The sequence below is a fragment of the Hyperoodon ampullatus genome, assembly GCF_949752795.1.
Source record: "Hyperoodon ampullatus genome assembly, chromosome: 7".
NCBI classification, from domain to species: domain Eukaryota; kingdom Metazoa; phylum Chordata; class Mammalia; order Artiodactyla; family Ziphiidae; genus Hyperoodon; species Hyperoodon ampullatus.
In genome coordinates, this window is record NC_136920.1 from 100,450,805 (window position 1) to 100,468,665 (window position 17,861).

Genomic DNA, 17,861 nt, shown 5'->3' on the forward strand with positions numbered 1-17,861 from the left:
GGAGTCTGTGCTACAGCATCTTCTTCACCCGGATGGACTCACCATTTTCCCAGGGCAGGAACTCCAGTCTGTGGATGGATAGGACTAGACCAGGGCTCACCCGGAGCCTGGCTATGTGTGTGAAGGGAGGGAAAAGTACGGCATGCCTGGTTTAAGGAAACAGGGAGTGATGGAGACAAACAGAGCTGCAACCCTGAATGGGATCAGGACGAAGCGACTCCTGAAAGAGGCCTTGACCAGGGAGACCCCGACTATGCTCTGGGTGTGGGAAGGGAGGAGGAGCAGGAACGTCAGAGGCCATGTTTTTCCCTTTGGCCTCGTTGGGGTTTTGCTGCTGCTCATATACCCTACAGCAGCCTCCGTTTTCCTATAACTGAGTATCTCTGCTGCATCAAAAATCCCACAACTAATTATGTCAACTGTCACTGCCTTTACTGTCTTCCTTCAGGTCACCGCGTGCTTAGGGCCCTGGTGACAAAAAGCAAATCTACCCAAATCCCTCCCTACCACGCTGCCGTGATACTTCCTATTGTCTTTAAGAATATGTGTTAGTGGTTTTCCTTGCTGGCTGTTATTCTAACAAGCTGGACCAGCTGCTATGATGGTGTCACCAAGCCCTTCAAGAAAGTGAGTACAGGGGCTTCCCTGGTGGCACAGTGGTTGAGAGTCCGCCTGCCGATGCGGGGACGCAGGTTCGTGTCCCGGTCTGGGAAGATCCCACATGCCGCGGAGCGGCTGGGCCCGTGAGCCATGGCCGCTGAGCCTGCGTGTCCGGAGCCTGTGCTCCTCAACGGGAGAGGCCACAGCAGTGAGAGGCCCGCGTACCGCAAAAAAAAAAAAAAAAAAAGAAAGTGAGGACAAAGGGACTGGGTATCAGCCATCACCGAGGGCGAGAGAACTAGGAGGTGGGACCACCGTGAGCAGAGGGGTCTGAAAGACAAAAAGCTGTCATCTGAACAATGGATGGGCCCGCTCACAGCTCCCCCTGCCCCCAAGGGGAAGAGTCTGGGCAGCTGGCTTTACTTACGGACTGGCTGCGTCTTGAACTCGGAGGCTGCGCTGATCTCGCCCAGACCCTTGCCATTGAGGGCCGCCAGCCGGACCGCGTACATTGTCTCGGGCTTTAGGCCCACGATGGTGACGATGCCCTCCATGCTGGCTGTCATGAAAATACGAAAAGGGTCACAAAGGAGGAAAAGCCTGTTGGTGAAGTGGTGTAGCTGCTGTGGAAAACAGCAGGGCAGGTCTCCCCAAAATGAAACATAGCATTATCATTTGATCCAGCAATTCCACTTGTGGATATATGTGCAAAAGAACTGAAAGCAAGGACTGGAATAGGTATTTGTACACTCATGTTCACAGCAGCATTGTTCACAACAGCCAAAATGTGGAAACAACCCAAGTGTCTGCTGACAGATGAATGGATAAACAGAATGTGGTCGATACATACAATGGAATATTATCTAGCTTTAAAAAGGAATGACATTCTGACACACACTACATGGATGAACCTTGAGGACATTTTGCTAAGTGAAATAAGCCAGACATAAAAGGACACATGCTGTATTATTCCACTTATATGAAGTACCTAGAAGAGTCAACTATACAGAGACTATTACTAGTCAACTATATAGAAAGTAGAATGGTGGTTTCCAGGGGCTGGGGGAAGGAGGAAATGGGGAGTTATTGTTTAATGGGTATTGAGCTTAGGATGATGAAAAAGTTCTGGAGATGGACAGTGGTGATGGTTGCACAACAATGTAAATGTATTTAATGCCACCGAACTGTACACTTAAAAATGGTTAAAATAATACATTTTATGTTAAATATATTTTACCACAATAAAAAAGTTAACTAGAAAAAAAAAAGCCACAGATTTGGTATGAGGTTTCAGGGGGGAAGTCAGGGAGGTAAAGAATCATTTTCTTCTAGCTCTAATCCTGATTACCCAGAAAGTCCTCCCAGCCCTCCCAAAAGCTGAAGGAGTGATAGGAGCTTCCTGGCAGGATGAATGCTCAGTAAAACTGGGTTGGAAGATGTCTCTGAATTGTTATGACACCGTGTCCTAGCCCATTCCCAATTCTACCCTTATTTCCAGGATTAAAAATTTCTACAGAAACAAAACCTACTTCACTGAGTTATTCCAATTATACCCCAAAGGGAGGGTTAGACATAAATATATTCAGTCCTCAGGGAAAGATGATCCGAGCTCAGAGACTTCAAATTGCAGTCATGCAAGGGTTAGTTTTCAAATGTGTGGTTTGGAAATATATCATAGGATTGACTTAAGAGCAGACCTGTCTTGCTGGCTCTGCTTATTTGGTTGATTACAGGGCAGTCCCTGAATAGACCCAAGCAGGACTGGATGGGTGAGAGCAGAGAACCTGAAGCACATGGAACCCAAATATGCAGAGCAGGGGTGGACTGGACTCCTCTGGTTGTGCTCAGCACCTAAGCAGGGCTTCCTCTTGGCATGTGGCTAAGCTGGCCTCATCTATCCTGGCACGGTCAGGAGAACCAGGTTCTGAAGTGCCAGGAGGTAGGCGGTCAATAACTTACATAAGATGTGACCACACCCTAAGTCTGGGGGCCGGTGACGGTGTTGCAGCATAGGAACAGCAACAGGACGGCAGGTGGTGGCATCTGGCCTCTCTCGGTATTGGGGAGTGGTGTGCATCTTACCCAAATGGGCAGTCAGGGTGCCGGCATCTGGTGAACGCAAGGGGTGAGCATGTGCCCAGAGCCATCATTCTAAAGTAAACCGGGACCCTGCAACTTACCTTCTTTGGCATCATACCACTTGGAATGCCACACTTCCTCGTCTATGGCTCTCCACTCAGCCTTGTATTTGAGGATGGGCACCCCGCCTGTGGCCTCTGGCTCATCAAATTGCACTTGTGCTGTGCTAGAATATGGCTCCACCTGGTCGATGGATGGTGATGATGGGGTGTCTGTGGAAAGGACGTATATGGAGACTCAGGTGAGCCTGATTTGGCCCAGGATGTAACTCCCAATCATGAAACGCATCTCTCTCATTTCCTTCAACTCTTGGGAATCTTGTCGCCTATATCCTGTCTCCCCCTGGTCCACCTCATCATGCAATTCTTTCCCAACGTGTCCCATGTCCAGATCCTCAAAGCCCCCAGAGCTCCCAGCCTCCTGACCCTCACCCCCTCTTCTTCCCACGCTCCTGTCCTCACAGAAGGTCACGAAAAGGGCTGACAAGGGTGAGGGTGGTGCAGCCACAAGGGGCGCTCACCTGCTTGGACAAGGATGAATTCCAAAGACTCCTGTCCGATGCGGTTCACTGCGGTACAGTTATAGTTTCCAAAATCATTTTCAGAGTCTGGGGTCACCTTTAGAAAGAAGGAGCTCTTGAGTTACGAGCGTCCCACGGAATGGCCCCCACCTCAGATCCTTATTTACTGAACTCAAATTAGTAGAGAATAGAATCAGTAGAGCTGCAGCCCAGCCTTAACCCAGAGAGAACAGAAAAGGGGATCATGGGAGAGGCACACTCTGCCTCCCAGGCCCCAATCTAGCTGCGGGGAGAGAAAGAGGGCCGAGGCTCACTTTCTTCCTCAGCCAGTGGCTCCCCTGCTCAGGATGTGCCAGAGAAGCAAGTGAGAAGATGTCAGCTGTATCCAGCAGCCTGCCCATCCTCAAGCGGTGCCTCCACCCCGCCCGCTGCCCCCATGTCTCACCTCCAGGTAGCTGGCGGACGGGGTGTTGTAGATCTTGATGTTGCTGTAGTTGGAGCTTGGCAGCAGCTGACCATCTCGGAACCACGAGATTGTGGCACCGGGGTAGGCAAACACCTCGCAGGTGATGTTCACCTGGTTGCCCTCCCAAGTGTACACAGCCACAGGGCCCTGAAGCTTGGGGGCATCTGCAGAGAAGGACAACAGCTCTCAGCAAGACTGCCACCATCGCGACCCCTCCCCCCACTCCGTCTCCTGGCACCAGGAAGCTGGTCACGCCTTGAGGCCGAGCTGGTCCTGGGGGACAGCAGAGATTGGGATCACTTCCCGTGAGCTGCACAGGGAGACACGCAGACTTGTAAGAAGCCGGGGGATGGCGTGAAGGGGTGCCTTGGGGACACAGCTTTGAAATGGCCAGGGGCCAACCACCATGGGCCGGGCCCTGGCAGCTGTTTCCCTCTGCCATCCTGACCCAGCACGGCCCTCCCTGCCCCCTGTCTTCCCACCGTTTTCCTCACATTGCACTTCGAGGTACACGGACTGGGAGTCCTGGCCGATGGTGTTGCTGGCGGTGCAGATATACTCCCCAGCGTCTGTGTACTGGATGCTCTTCAGGGTCAGGGACGACACGCGGGCATGGCTGCGCACCACCATGTGCCCGTCCAGGGTCTGCCAGGAGGGGAGGGACAGCGTCAGGCCCGGGGCTGGGCGGGGCCGGGAGACCGGGCCATCACTGTCTGCGACCAGCCTCACAGCTCTCTGCTCTCTGGGCCAATGTCTGAGTCTCGTTTTAGGTACCGACTTGCAAGGAGGCTCCGGAGAGCACTATGGGAACTTGGGTGCATCCCAAACAGAAAATGGGACTCAGTTTACCCGAGCAGCCTAGCCTATGTGCCAAGATTGGCTTGAGAAGGACAACCAAGGCCCCCAAGACGATTTGGTTGGCACATCTAAAATGGAAGCCAAAGTCTGGCCGGCAGGCGTTGCAGCTGCAACAGTCCTGCCTCGTGAGATTCTGGAAAGCCTGCACTCCCGTCCTTTCCTTCTAGCCCCCTGCCCATCTGCCTGTTCCTTGGTGCATGCACACATAATGGGAAATCTGAATAAAAGAAATTATACAAGAAATCCATATTTCTGCAGATGTCTTACTTTCCTGGGTGCTTAAAAGTAAAATAATTTCATTGAAAAAAGTCCAACAATCCGGAGCTCAGGAGCTGTTGAGCTGGAAGTGAGGGGAACTGGGTCCCCTCTCCTGGAAGAGTGATACAGAGGATCCCAGGCAGATTTGGGATCCTGGACACTAGAGTCACCATATTCTAGCCCTTGACCCTAGAATTGTCTTCCTGAGTCTCTGGAATTACAAGAGTTGGTCAAACAGGGAATAAGCATATGAGCCCTGGGCAGTGGGCACTGAAATATTTCCAAGGGGTTTCCCCCCTTGACACTCTTAAGTAAACTGGTTGCTGGCCTAGGAAGAGTCTAGGCATGCGGTCTGAGTTCAGACCCTCAAGAAAGCTGGCAATCTGAAGAAGGAGTCTAGCTCCTCGTAGGCTGGGCCATACGTTTTAAGTCCAGTGAGCCATGTTCCATAGAGATAGACAGGTGAGTGCTATGCATATCGCCCATCATCCCATGAGGATGGGTCTTTAAAGAACTAAAGAATACCTGCCTTCAGGTTCTTTTTAGCTGCTGGTTTGGAAGCCCAAAACCCAGCATTGAAATATATGGCAGCCAGTTTGGGGAGCTCAAAAGCAAGACACCATTGACCTTGACAGAAGCCTCAGATCTACCACAAAAAGCCCCATCACTGGTAGAGCTAATCTGTTTCAATCATTTAAGTCCCATCACATTCACATCCAGAAGCCAGAACATAACTGCCAGCAAACAGGCAGAAGAGCCAAGCAAAACCATCACTACCTACTGCAGCGAGGGCTACCCCTCTCTGACAGGAATGCCCAGATGCCTTGGCTCTCAGCCTCCACGAGGCCTGGAAAGCTGTGAAGCTGATGGGTTGAGAAGCTGCACCCCAGAGGATGAATGGGAGTTGACACAGGCAGGTGTGGAGCACTTATCTCAAAAGTCTACAGTCGGCCTTCCCTGGTGGCGCAGTGGTTGAGAGTCTGCCTGCTGATGCAGGGGACACGGGTTCATGCCCTGGTCCGGGAAGATCCCACATGCCGTGGAGCGGCTGGGCCCGTGAGCCATGGCTGCTGAGCCTGTGCGTCCGGGGCCTGTGCTCCTCAACGGGAGAGGCCACAGCAGTGAGAGGCCCGTGTACAGCAAAAAAAAAAAAAAAAAAAAAAGTCTACAGTCATGAGCCAAACAAAATCTTGAAGCATCACCTAAACTCGTGGCTTCAGGAGTGTGAGGTCAACGCTGCAAGTATCTCTGAGGGCTGACCTGACCTGCTTGTCATTCCTGTATTCTCAAGACAGCAGAATGAAGGCAGAGGGGATTCATGGTTCACCCCGGCCTTTCTGGTTATCTCAGTGAGATCACAAGTTCAGCCAACAGTGATGCCAGCCAGCGACTGAACTGTAATTTTTTGTCACACACCCAGGATTTGTCCTGGGGCTGCCACCACAAACACGGAAAACTGATCAGAATCTTTCCGAAGTCAAGAGAAGATTTCCATAAGGAAGGATACAACAGCAAAAGATGGAAAGAAAGTCGTGTAGGTAAGAGAAGGACATTAACAAGTAACCACAAAGGGGGGCATGAGCAGTGTTTACTCAGACTAATCTAGAAAATGGTCAAAGAGAAGCTCAGGCAATGGTTGCATTGACAGCCTTACTTTTTTTCCCCCTTCTCTCTGGTCTCCTTGTCTAAATTTCTCTCTGGAAAATTTTCTCATTTAATGATGTCAGCAGAGCAGTAGGCAGCCTTCCATAGAGAATTTTATTTTGCGGTGGCTCAAAACAGGATTGATGATGGAATTATTTGCCAGATGCCCAGTTCTCCCTCCGAGGGGACGCAGACAGACTCCAGTGTGATTGGACTATCTCCCTCTGAAATGATTTACTCTGGCACCAGGACAAAGTCAGAGAGCGCCACCTCCAAGCCATCCAGACCACACGTCATGCTGATGGTCCAGACTCGTGGAGGAAGCAGATAAACTCTGGGCATGAATTAAAAGATCACTATGGCAAGAAGACCTGGTTTTGCAAAAACGTACGAAGGGCAATTATAATTGCTCTTCTCATCAAAACATTTTTGTCTCTCTTCTTGCAGGGAAAAGTCCTAAGGCTTTCCAGAACTTACAGAATGAAATCAGCCATGACCCAAGCCTTCTTTTGAGCTCATCTGGACTCATGGTCTTCATTCCTGACTGAGACAAATAGGAGGGAACGGAACTTCTGAGCCCCAGGGGGCAGAACTCACTTGAAAGTCAATTATGTCCAGAGCGAGATAACTTAAGATAAGGACACATCTGCAAAATGGAGTGAGGTGTCTGCTTTCCTGGGAGTAAACCAATTACTTCCACTAATAATAACAATTCTCTCAACATCTCCTTAATGCTCCCTGATAAATCTCAGCTCCTCTTCTGGCCCCGTCTAATCTGAGTGATGGGGAAGGTGCGCAAGGCCAAGCAGAATGAGAAGGGTAGTGGCTCAGGAGTGGCTGATAATTAACCCTTCTTTTCTCCCTTCCCCAATCCCAACGAGCCCATGACTTTTGGGCAATAAAAACACCCAGTCTGTGACAGCACTCCTGGGGAGTGTTTACAGGAGGCAAGTGTTTTAGCGAGGGGATGCACCTAACTACAGTCCCTACAACATGGAGGAAGGAATGATACAAAGAGAGCTTATAATGAATTAGATCTGACGACGGCAGGGTGCAGAAACTAGCATCAGTGCCTGGGGACAGGCAGTCAACTTTTAAATATTAAACAGCATTAAATATTTATAGTTATGACCTGAACGCATGAGTTATGTGTTCTGAATAATTATCATTTCCGAAAGACTGGGGGATGGGTTTACTCAATTAAAATACAGTCTACAGGATTGCCATATTCTACTTTTATAGTATTACACAATATCAAAGTTCCATCTGGAGAAAAGGCTACTTTTTTAAAAAGTATTTACAGATTAGATTCTTGAACTTCATCTAAAACATACTGCTTTTTATTTCACTATCTGTCACTTAATCACACAAATCAGGTGAAGAATGACAGGCATGATCATCAGTAGGGTCTTGGGGATATAGGAATTACAATCTAAAGATTTATATTTAGCTTCAGTTTTCAAACTAAGTCCCACATTACCCAAACTGAAGCAAGCAGTCAGAGAAATTTCAAAGGCTAAATATGCTACTGACTTAAAAAAAAAAAAAAGAACCATTTGTGACAAATCATTCTAATCTCATAAACTTAATGCTCTATAAAAGTAACATAGATATGTTTAGCAATTTGGGAAAACCAATGAGAGATGTCATTTGCATTGCTCCGAGATGAGATGTGATGTGGTAATTTACCAAGACCAGTCATGATAAAATTAAGTGAGCAACAAGATGAGTTGAGCTGGAAAGGTAAGGGCTGAGTGGGTTTTTAGATCATTAACTCTGTGACTTTATGATCCAAAGCCACATCAACCAGGTAAGAGTCAAAAAAATTTTATCATTTCAAAATGCCTGGCCTGGGAGTTGGGGCCATTTATTTCTCTAAGTATAATTACCTGGATGTGATTTTATCAGCACCAGCAAGAGAATAAGATCCAGTTTTAGGAAATAATAAGGATTTGTTCATCCACTCCCAACACAGCTTGCTTGCTCATCCTAAAGTGACACTATTGTTAAGTAATGTCTACCACTATTGACCTATTCTTTAATCTAACTAAATTACTAATTAGTTTTAGCATGTCAGGTTATTAAACTGTAATGGTGAGTTGAACTGTAATGCTTTCAAAACTACAGACTGGCTAGTGGTCAGGTAAGCTATACCTCTTGCTTCTCTGGTCGAGTCCACGAAGCCTGTAGAGAACAAGATATAAAACACAACAAGAAAGCAGTAAAATTTTACAACATGTTGCTTTAGAGAATTGATGTATCACACTGCATTCCGTGCACATGCAGCTTCTTTTGTAATTCAGAACTTTTTCCAAGGCCCACTGTCAACGGTGTGTTTACTACCCAATTTAATTTAGGATTTAGCTTATGTTCAGCTTTCTTCCCCCACTTATGCACATGAAGGTGTATAACTCAAAGGTAAAGGCTTTCCTAATCTTTAGAAGACGTACATATGGATACCAGCAGATATATTAGACTGCTCCTGTTCCAAAACATCTTGAATATTCCTCGTAATATTAGGTGACACTACTAGTTCTAACCACACAATCTAGAGATACTTCTAGAGTAGGTTTCCTCCTTTGGATTTTATTGGACAGCTTACCACCAATATACTATTTTGTGCTCATGCATTTTGTAACTCTTTGCATGCATTCTATTAAAAATCAAATTTTTATTTTAAAAAAAGGAACAAAGAAAGGAGCAGAAGGGTACATTAGGAATGAGAAGTATGCCCTTAAGACAGGAAGCTTTGAGGATACTGAACCCTGAGTGCTATGGTACGTTCCAGTTGGTTCTTAAAGGGAGAGGGACGCCCAGATGACACGCAGGCTTAAGCGTTCACCATCTTCATCAAAGATGGCATTCACAAAGGGGGGTTAGGTATTTTCCTACCCACATCAAGACTTTTATTTATCCAGCACTGGGGAATCTACTATGCTTACAGTTTTTCTGATTTCATGCTGGGAGTCAAAACTATCATACACGCATTATTCTTTTTATTAGACAGCATGACTGCCTGATTGTCCCTCACGTTCAGATGGAAGAAGGATAGAAACGACGCCAGAGACACAGTTAATGCAATCCCGGGAATGCAAATGAGTTAGCAAACATTCAGTAAGAGTCCGCTAAATGCAAGGAGTTTTTGTGAGACATGAGGATGGAGATGTTGAATTATGTCACATGATGTTGGCATGAAGAAGAAAGTGAGAACAGAGGAACACGCATAGACCAAAGGAACAGTGGGCCAACATGTCAAATGTGGTTGCCGTTTCCACATCACTTAGAAGCTTGTCTGCCACATGCCAGGGCTGCACGAATCAAGACAATTTTCAGGGGCCCTATCATATGGAGTTGTTTGTTTTTCAGATACGATTCTTCCTGTGTCTCTCCTAACTTACTGTGGTTTTGTGGCTGTTAGAATAAGTAGGTGCTAGTAACACAATACTTATAGTAGCCTGACCTTCTACCTGTGTGCCTGGTAGGATAATAGGATATATCTTGACCCTGATCATTTGATGAAGGCATGTAGCCCACTTTAAGACAACCTGATATGCAAATATACATACTTAAAACCTAAACTAATATATGATTAGCAGTGCTCCCAAAACTGTTAGTTCCAGTTTCTTTTAATATTTGCATGTTTTATGATCTTACACAGAAGTCTGTAGGAGCATGTATACAAATTAACGTGAAGTGAAGTGATAGACACGTATCCTAAGTATTCCCTGTTATACTTCTGCCCACATCCTGGATAAACTAGACTCCAGCTGCTCAATGCAGGCACCTTTCCCAATGTTGAAGAGTGAGCACCTGTTTTACACTGAATGAGGAATTCTCCCTGGTGAAAAGAAACTTCGGTTTCTAGGGAATCCAGAATTTCAAAAGGTTTCTCTTTTTTGTAGGATACTCTGTCTACTCAGAATTCAAGGTTCATGAAATGCCTTTCACTTATTTCTATCTCTTCTGATCTCAACTCTTTGCTCCTCTCCTTCTCCTTAGACATTAAGGCTTCACAAGCCTTTTTTCCCAGTCTCTTCAAAGGCACTGATACGTTCAAATGAGCACACACTGGACTTGTTCTGCCAGGGAGAGAGTATGTAAATTACCATCCAGGGCTCTCACTCAATATGTAAATGGTACCTGGAATTTGGCACCGCTCACTGTGGGTCTTTAAAATACCGGGCAATTTAAAAAATGAGCCTCGATAGGATGGGTAATAAAATGATGTGGATGCACAAACTTTCTTTGTATCTGCAGTTACCACAATGACCTCCATACACATCGATCAAACTGACCCATTACAATATTCAAGTTTTTTTGGTCAACAGACTAGTGACCACTAATAAATGGATTAACTTTCAGACAGATGATCTCCTCTAATAATCTCAGTGACCCAAACTTAGCCTAGCTATTATCATGTATTGAGTGAAACCAACTCAACTAGCTGAAGCCGAACGGACTGATTATAATCAATCTTAAATGAGTGACTAGACTAAACCTAGAGACATTGTCAAAGACAGAATGTGACTTTTGGGCTCAGTGTACTGGTGTTTGCTTTTCTTCCCTTCTTTTTTAAATGAAGAACATCAGTATTCCATTAGAAAGTCACCACAAGCCTATGAGTGAAAGCCTTTTCTCCCCTCTCCTCCTAAAAAGGATTAACACTAGATTCAACTAAGCAGTGAAGCAAAAGACCAAGCTGCTTTCATCAGCTTCTGTCACTAACTTTATTAAAGGAAGCATTGAGCCTTCCATGAAAGTCATCAGAATCATGAGAGCATCAAGGCATTATGCACTCCACCTTCTGAGCCACTCACCCCAGGGAAGCGCCAGTGGCATTCTAAGGGCTCTGTACTTGACCATGTTCCAGTCAACATTTTTATCAGTGACTTGGACAAAGATATTTCAAATAAGCATTCATACAAGGTTGGAAGCAACAGCTAATAGAGATGCTAGATGGCAGTTGCATGGGGAAGGCTGAATTGCCTGCCTTTGGGTCTTGTGCTTAGAACTGGGGTCACCATCGACTGCTATACCCCATGACTTTTAACAAACATAGATAAAACAGGGGGGACCTCCATTGGTTGAAATGCCCTGGACCCAAAGAACTCTAAGGACAGTTCTGATGAAAGCCAGTCCTGACTGGTCAGAAAGATGGACTAAAATAGTCGTTCTCAAGCCAAGGAATGTTTCTGTATGTGACTCTTTTGGTAACGACAATGATTAGAGTTGGTTACTAGCATTTAAAGGGAAGGCACCAGGGATGTTCAATATCTTGCAATGCACAGGACAGTCCCAGTGAAGAGAGAGTCTTCCCAAACTGTCATTTGTGACTCCCACTGAGAAATACTGGGTTGCAACAAACAAAACAATTTTTAATAGAAATAAATATAAAATTCTACATTATTGGTTAAGCAATCAATTGCATAAGGACAGGACAGGGGATATGTGGCTTAAATGCAGTTCATGCCAAGAAGAGCTGGGCATTTTAGTTGATCACAAGCTCAACAGGAGACAACAGAGCGAGGAAACTGCTAACGGGTTAACGTGATGTTGACAGCATTTCAGTGTCCAGACCAAGGGAGCAATGAGCCAGGAAGTCTGCATTAGCTATACTGGGCACAACAAAGTTATAGGGGACACTAGGGAAGTGAAGCTCTCTAGTACAGGACGACTAGAAAGGGGAAGGGTGTGGAAACCGTAAGATAAGAGCAGCAGTGAAAATAACCGGATGGGTTACAGGGCAGAAGGCTGAGTAAAGGGAAACTGGAGAGCCAGTTAATGGCTCTCACACAAAGGACTGAGTTATAGGGGCTGGAAGGCTGAGAAGCGGCAGGGGGACCGAAGCAGGGCCTCTTGACCACCAGTGTTGGCCACCTGACTGCAAAGAACTGACACTGTCACCCTTCAAGCAGGGGCTGAGTGACTTTTTGGCAGTGAGACTAGATAACCTCCAAAGGACCCTTCCTTCCAACCTTCTATGATTCTGGCAGGTTGTGTGATCTACTTCCTCAGGAGGCTTCTTTCCCTTCCCAGGAGAAACAGTTGGCTATTCTTACTGCTCAGTGCATAGTCTTGACTTTAAAAAGAAAACTGTTTTCTTCCCCTCCTATAATTCTGTGACTCTAATAATCTTGATACCTAATTATCAATATGTATAATGCAACTTCAGCTGGAGGAGAAAACGAGGAGCAGCTGCCAAAGTAAAAGTGAAATTTACTATCTGGAGACTGCCTGGCTCATGAATAGGCCATCTCTGTTTCCCAGTATAAGATGGCTATCATGCCTCTTTGATGTCAATATGTAATGAACAGTAATAGCAATTTTTCTATACAGCATTTCGTTTAGGCAAATATGCTGATCTGGGGTCACATCACTGGCCAATTTGGAAGGCTTGTTCTAACACTGATTCATTCATGTTGCAGTAATGTCACCTGAAGGCGGTCCACAGTAAAAGAAAGTGCAACACAACCTATGTGGCTGGGCTTAAATAATTATCTCAGATTGAGACTAATGATCTACACTGATAATTGAACTATGAAAAGCCTACTTGGCTTGAGATGGTCTCTGCTAGACACCCTTGGTTTTAATATTTAGGAAGTATGAGTGTGTATTAATGCCTGGTTTTTTGTTCTCATTCTATAAAAATGAATTCACAGATACAAGCCAGAAGTGCCCACCTATTAAAGGACCTGAGGTAGGCACAAATCTTAATAACTCTTCTGGTCTAGCTTGACCGTTGAGCTACTCCTTGGAAAGATATAGAATTTAAAACCATCATTCATCAATGTTATTTCTGTCCTTCCCTCTAGATCAAAGATATACACTGGGTCATTCTGGACAAATCTACTCTCAAGCCTGATGTAGAAAAATCTGCCAGGTGGCAGCCCTGTGGTTTAAGCCTTGAAATGTACATTCAATCCATGTAACACACACGATGGGAGCTAAAATCTGAGCTGAGGGTTTAATTCCAATGTCGATAAAGTATCCAAGTAAACTCTACATTAGTTAACTCAGTTGGTTTTCACAATATCAAACAGCATATGCAAGTTTCAAAAATACTTAGCAGTTCCTCAATTGAGTTTTTGTTAGGTTGAATTCAACTCTGGAGGTAAAACTTGCAAAAATTAATGGGTTTTTTTGGAACAGAAATTTCTGTTCCTCTTGATTTAGTTTTGTTTTCTATTAGTAGGAGAGAAATCAGTTCTTCAAATGCAAATCCCAAATTTGGCTCTGAAATTTCACACTATCCCTTTTTAGCTTTATTTAAGTATACCCTCTCTAGGGATTTCCTTTAGGCAGGCAGAAGAGTGAAGATCTATCTTTTGTGACATTCTAGTCAATCAGCAATCCATTATAAATGTTCTTTAAGGCTAAGGCCATTACTCCTTGAATAGGTGACAAAGAAAGCTCTGGCCAACTAAAATGAAGCCCATTACTACAGGATATATGAGATGAGATTGGAGAAGTGCCATAAGAAGGTTTAAGTTGCTTTAAAACCAAGCTTCTTCCTCCCCCTGTCTTTTGGCCCACTCAATAGCAAAAGGCTGCCTGATGTGGGGTTCCCTCAATTTTTATAGACTGTTAATAATAAAGACAGCTTTTCCAGTGGCCTATAAATCCATGTGCTTGAAAGCTAAATCTTCCCAGTCATTTAAATTTGCCAGGAAGGTTGCTGTAATATTCTTCATCTCTCAGAGAATATATTGTAGAACCTGGTGTAATCATCATCACGTAGAAACTGCTAATTATTTTTGCCTTTAGCACAAAATGATATGCAAGTGTGGCCGAGAATACAGGCAGACACAAAGGCAACCAAGCTTTTGTGCATATAGTGCATGTAGAGCATGAACATACAAATCACAAGGAGAAGAATTAACAGGCTCATCATGATCCCTATTAGTTCCGGGACACGTTTCCTTGGGTGCTCCTGAGATGATGCTAATATCACCCGGTGCACTGGGACCGTAACTTTCCTTGTTCCTCCCAGCTCCATAACCTTGGTTTGAAAATCACTATCCCCTTCCTCCCTGCAACGTCTAAACTAACCATACCCACTGACATCACACCCCTGCAAATCCATGCAAGGAACTGTGCCCCTTCCATCTCAAGGGGATGCTGAGCAGGCCACAGTCAGGGCAGGCTGGAGGAGGGGTGTCATAGGACCCGGCTGCAGCCTCCAGTGACCACATCCCATTTTCTGGTTCACCGAAGAGGACTGGGCATGGGGCAGACTCAATCCATGTAGAGTCTGCGTTCCATGGCCCTGAAACTCTTGGGCGACATTATACCTTTTCTTCGCTGCTGATGTTTCGGGTGGATGTTCTCCAGGTGATTGAGGGAATGGGGTCTCCTGAGGCTTCACAGGTAAGTGTGACCTGTTCCTCTAGTTCCATGGCAGTCTGGTTCTCTACGTAGGTGATTTTGGGTTTTGCTGAAAAGACAGAACACTTCCATGAGTTTGACATTTTTTTAGCTTTCCAGGTTTGAATTATAAAGGCACCATTCAACAAAGGTTATCAACTTATTAATCACACGGCCCTACTCTAGGTGTTGTACAAGTTAACGAGCTGAACCCCCCCAGCAGCTTACAATGGAGCAGGCATATGACAATACCAAAGTGACAGGAATAACAGTGTCCCGTATGGGATGATCGCCAACGGTGGTGGTGCAGGAGGCCTGAGCAGAGGAAGAGCTCTCCTCTGGCTGAGACAGTTTTGGGGCTGTCTTTGGGGCTGGGTTATGAGATTTTCAGTACATGGAACTTTGGGTGGACACGGAGTCATTCCGAGTGTAGAAAGGCACGTGAATGACAGCAAAGAAGCAAGAATGTGTGGAGAGAGGGTGGGGAAGAGAGCAGAGTGTCAGGGTCTGCGTGTCTGTGCCTCAAAGCAGTGGGAGACAGTGCTGGAGCCAGGCAGAGAGCATCTTGATTGCCTGGCTACAACTCTGGCTTGAATTTTATCCCCTACCTGGTGGAGACCCACTGACAGTGTTTAGTCAGAGGAATGAAATGCTCATTTGTATTAAAGGAAGGTTAATCTAGGCAAAATTGAAGATGGAGAAAACCTGAAGGTGGGTAAACCAACCTGGAAGCCCCGGCATTGCCCCAGATGTGACATAATACAATCCTGAACGTCCTCTCGGTGGGGGGAGGGACAGAGGAGAAAGGGAAGGGTAAGCTGTGACAAAGCAAAAGAGAGGCATGGACATATATACACTACCAAACGTAAGGTAGATAGATAGTGGGAAGCAGCCGCAGAGCACAGGGAGATCAGCTCGGTGCTTTGTGACCGCCTGGAGGGGTGGGATGGGGAGGGTGGGAGGGAGGGAGATGCATGAGGGAAGGGATGTGGGAACAGATGTATATGTATGACTGATTCACTTTGTTATAAAGCAGAAACTAATAAAAAAAAAAGTTAAAAAAAAAAAAAAAGAAAGATGCTGAAGGAAGGCTTTACAGGAAGTGGAAGCGAACAGAGGGCAAGTAGAGATGGGAAGAATCCAAAGAAGAAATTAGGAGTCCAAATGACTCCGAGATTCTTTTTTATTATTATTATTATTTTTTTATGCTATTATTATTATTTTTTGCAGTACACGGGCCTCTCACTGTTGTGGCCTCTCCCGTTGAGGAGCACAGGCTCGGGATGCGCAGGCTCAGCGGCCACGGCTCACGGGCCCAGCCGCTCTGCGGCATGTGGGATCTTCCCGGAGCGGGGCACGAACCTGTGTCCCCTGTATAGGCAGGCGGACTCTCAACCACTGCGCCACCAGGGAAGCCCGACTCTGAGATTCTTAATACCCTAGGAGGGTTGTGTTAGCATTAACTCAAGTACGGACATGTGGTGGGTGACTCACTGGGGGCTGGGGAGTGGGCTGGGGCTTGGGAATAAGATGAGTTGAGATGAGCTCATTTCCCAAATGTTTTGGGTAATGCAAGAAAGCACAAGCATTAGAAAGCTGAGTTTATATGTAAAAACATTAGAGAAAATTGAATTTTCCCAACTTAAAACAATTATCCTCTGAAATCACTATACTCTGAAATCCATCAAAGAGAAAAGATAACACTGCACAAATATAACTTATTTCACTAATAGAGAAAAAGGCCAGGCTAGATAAATAAACAAACAATAAATAAATCAGAATTATGGATAATTTTTGAAAGAATTACATTTCCTTTATATTCAAATTCATACAGTAACTCCAAGTAGACTATTAAAACTACTGCCTATTATATATCCTCCAAGTTGAGGCCTTAATTCTGTTTTAATAAACAGAAAACAATGATGGAGCTGTGCAAATATCTGCTTCTATATAAGATGACTCATTTAGTTCAAATATTCTCCTACAGTTAATCTGTACTAATGGCCTGCTGATAGCAAATCCTTTTTTAAAACATAATTAATTAATTTTGGGGGGCTGTGCTGGGTCTTCGTTGAGGTGCGCGGCTTCTCTAGTTAGTGGTGTCCGGGCTCCAGAGCGCTGGCGGGCTCAGTAGTTGTGGTGCGTGGGCTTAGTTTTGCCGCGGCATGTAGGATCTTAATTCCCCAACCATGGATTGAACCCTCGTACCCTGCACTTGAAGGCAGATTCTTGACCACTGGACCACCAGGGAAATCTCCACAAATCCTTTTTTTTTTTTTTTGAAATTTTTTTTATTGTGGTAAAATTCACATAATATAAAGCATACTATTTTAACTATATTTAACCGGACAGTTCAGTGGCACTAAGTACATTCACATTGTTGTACAACTCTCACTGTCATCCATCTCCCGGAGTTTTCACTTTTCTAAACTGAAACTCTGTCATTAAACACTAACTCCCTATTCCCCCTCCATACCCCCTACTCCCCAGTCCCTGGCATCTACCAACGTACCTTCTGACTCTATGAGATTCCACTTACACGAGGTACCTAGAATAGCAAATCCTTTTTGATGGCTAGCACCCAGGCACATCTCAATCCAATGTGGTCAAATGATTATAAATTTGAACTGATGGAGCCCACATGAGTGAGGTTTTCCCACAGGAAGGTTCTGTGTCTATCCTGATCAACAGAACTTTCAAGGAGGTTATAACTCATACTGGATGGAGTAAGTGTTAAGTGTGCTGAACAGAAGGTTTTAGAGAGGTAAAATAAAAGTTGCATTTCTCTACTGTTAAAATCATAGATTGAAAAGTTAAAAAATCAGCCAAACAACTGAATTCACTGAACTGAAATTTGGTCTGGGGTCTGGAGGCAGCCACAGGAAGGCTGACTTTCTGGCCTCTTGGAACCTACATGGACACTATGATCCAGACAGTGTTTGCTGACCTTGTCCCACTCCACAGTGCTTTGTCCTGGCAGCAAAAGGTTAGCAGAAGACAGACAAGGGACAG

The 17,861-nt window shown here is 45.3% G+C and overlaps 1 protein-coding gene across 26 annotated transcripts in view; it reads right to left on the reverse strand.

Moving 5' to 3' along the window:
• NCAM1 (neural cell adhesion molecule 1) overlaps positions 1 to 17,861 on the reverse strand; it is a gene marked incomplete at both ends in the record, with an annotated part of 320,771 nt that overhangs the window by 36,643 nt on the left and 266,267 nt on the right. For 16 of the 26 annotated variants that reach the window (XM_079707967.1, XM_079707975.1, XM_079707954.1 and 13 more), the window contains 6 exons: positions 1,028 to 1,159; positions 2,781 to 2,951; positions 3,260 to 3,356; positions 3,705 to 3,889; positions 4,220 to 4,370; positions 14,777 to 14,919. In XM_079707967.1, coding sequence (XP_079564093.1) covers positions 1,028 to 1,159; positions 2,781 to 2,951; positions 3,260 to 3,356; positions 3,705 to 3,889; positions 4,220 to 4,370; positions 14,777 to 14,919 — 879 coding nt within the window. Of the gene's footprint in view, positions 1 to 1,027; positions 1,160 to 2,780; positions 2,952 to 3,259; positions 3,357 to 3,704; positions 3,890 to 4,219; positions 4,371 to 4,705; positions 4,787 to 8,639; positions 8,670 to 14,776; positions 14,920 to 17,861 lie in introns of all 26 variants that reach the window. The other 10 variants (XM_079707976.1, XM_079707951.1, XM_079707973.1 and 7 more) reach the window with 2 other exon arrangements.